Here is a 1,050-nt window from a genome sequence, read left to right on the forward strand (position 1 = left end):
CCTGCGGCCACCACCTGCACACCCCCATGTTCTTCTTCCTGCTCAACCTGGCCCTCAGCGACCTGGGCTCCATCTGCACCACTGTCCCCAAAGCCATGCACAATTCCCTCCGGAACACCAGACACATCACCTATGTAGGCTGTGCTGCTCAGCTCTTTTTCTTTCTGTTCTTCATTGTTGCAGAGTATTTCCTCCTGACCATCATGTGCTACGACCGCTACGTGTCCATCTGCAAACCCCTGCACTACGGGACCCTCCTGGGCAGCAGAGCTTGTGCCCACATGGCAGCAGCTGCCTGGGCCAGTGCCTTTCTCACTGCTCTGCTGCACACAGCCAATACATTTTCCCTGCCCCTGTGCCATGGAAATGCCCTAAGCCAGTTCTTCTGTGAAATCCCACCCATCCTCAAGCTCTCCTGCTCCAAATCTTATCTCAGGGAAATTGGGCTCATTGCTGTTAGTGCCTGTTTGCTATTTGGCTGTTTTGTGTTCATTGTTTTCTCCTATGTGCAGATCTTCAGTGCTGTACTGAGGATCCCCTCTGAGCAGGGACGGCACAAAGCCTTTTCCACCTGCCTCCCTCACCTGGCTGTGGTCTCCCTGTTCCTAAGCACTGCAGTGTTTGCCTACCTGAAGCCCCCCTCCATCTCATCTCCATCTCTCGATCTGGCCCTGTCTGTTCTGTACTCAGTAGTGCCTCCAACCCTGAACCCTCTTATTTACAGCCTGAGGAACAAGGAGCTCAAGGCTGCAGTGTGGAGACTGAACACTAGATGGTTTCAGAAAGAGTAAACTGCTGGCCAATTTCTGAAAATCACTTGTAATAAAAGTCACCTTTGATTCTTCTTGTTGGTTTGCTTGTTGGTTTGTTCTTTCCTTTCCTTTGTTTTAGCTTTTCAATATTGTCCACAAAGAAATGTCATTATTTGTGCTGTATTTCCTTTTGATTTTCTCCATCTTTCCTGTGACCCAGACACTGTGCCAATGAGGGGCTGCGCTCTTGGTAACTTTAAATAAAATAAAATAAAGATTCTCCCAGCAAATATTTCTC

General features: G+C 49.0%; 1 protein-coding gene across 1 annotated transcript; it reads left to right on the forward strand.

Annotated features, from left to right (window-relative positions):
- The first annotated feature begins 203 nt into the window (after positions 1-203).
- LOC148218817 (olfactory receptor 14J1-like) lies at positions 204-791 on the forward strand. Its single transcript, XM_088157777.1, has one exon. The coding sequence runs from the start codon at positions 204-206 to the stop codon at positions 789-791; it is 588 nt and encodes a 195-aa protein (XP_088013903.1).
- The last annotated feature ends 259 nt before the right edge of the window (positions 792-1,050 follow it).

Source organism: Sturnus vulgaris, unplaced genomic scaffold (assembly GCF_052056855.1).
Source record: "Sturnus vulgaris isolate bStuVul1 unplaced genomic scaffold, bStuVul1.hap1 Scaffold_157, whole genome shotgun sequence".
NCBI lineage: Eukaryota > Metazoa > Chordata > Aves > Passeriformes > Sturnidae > Sturnus > Sturnus vulgaris.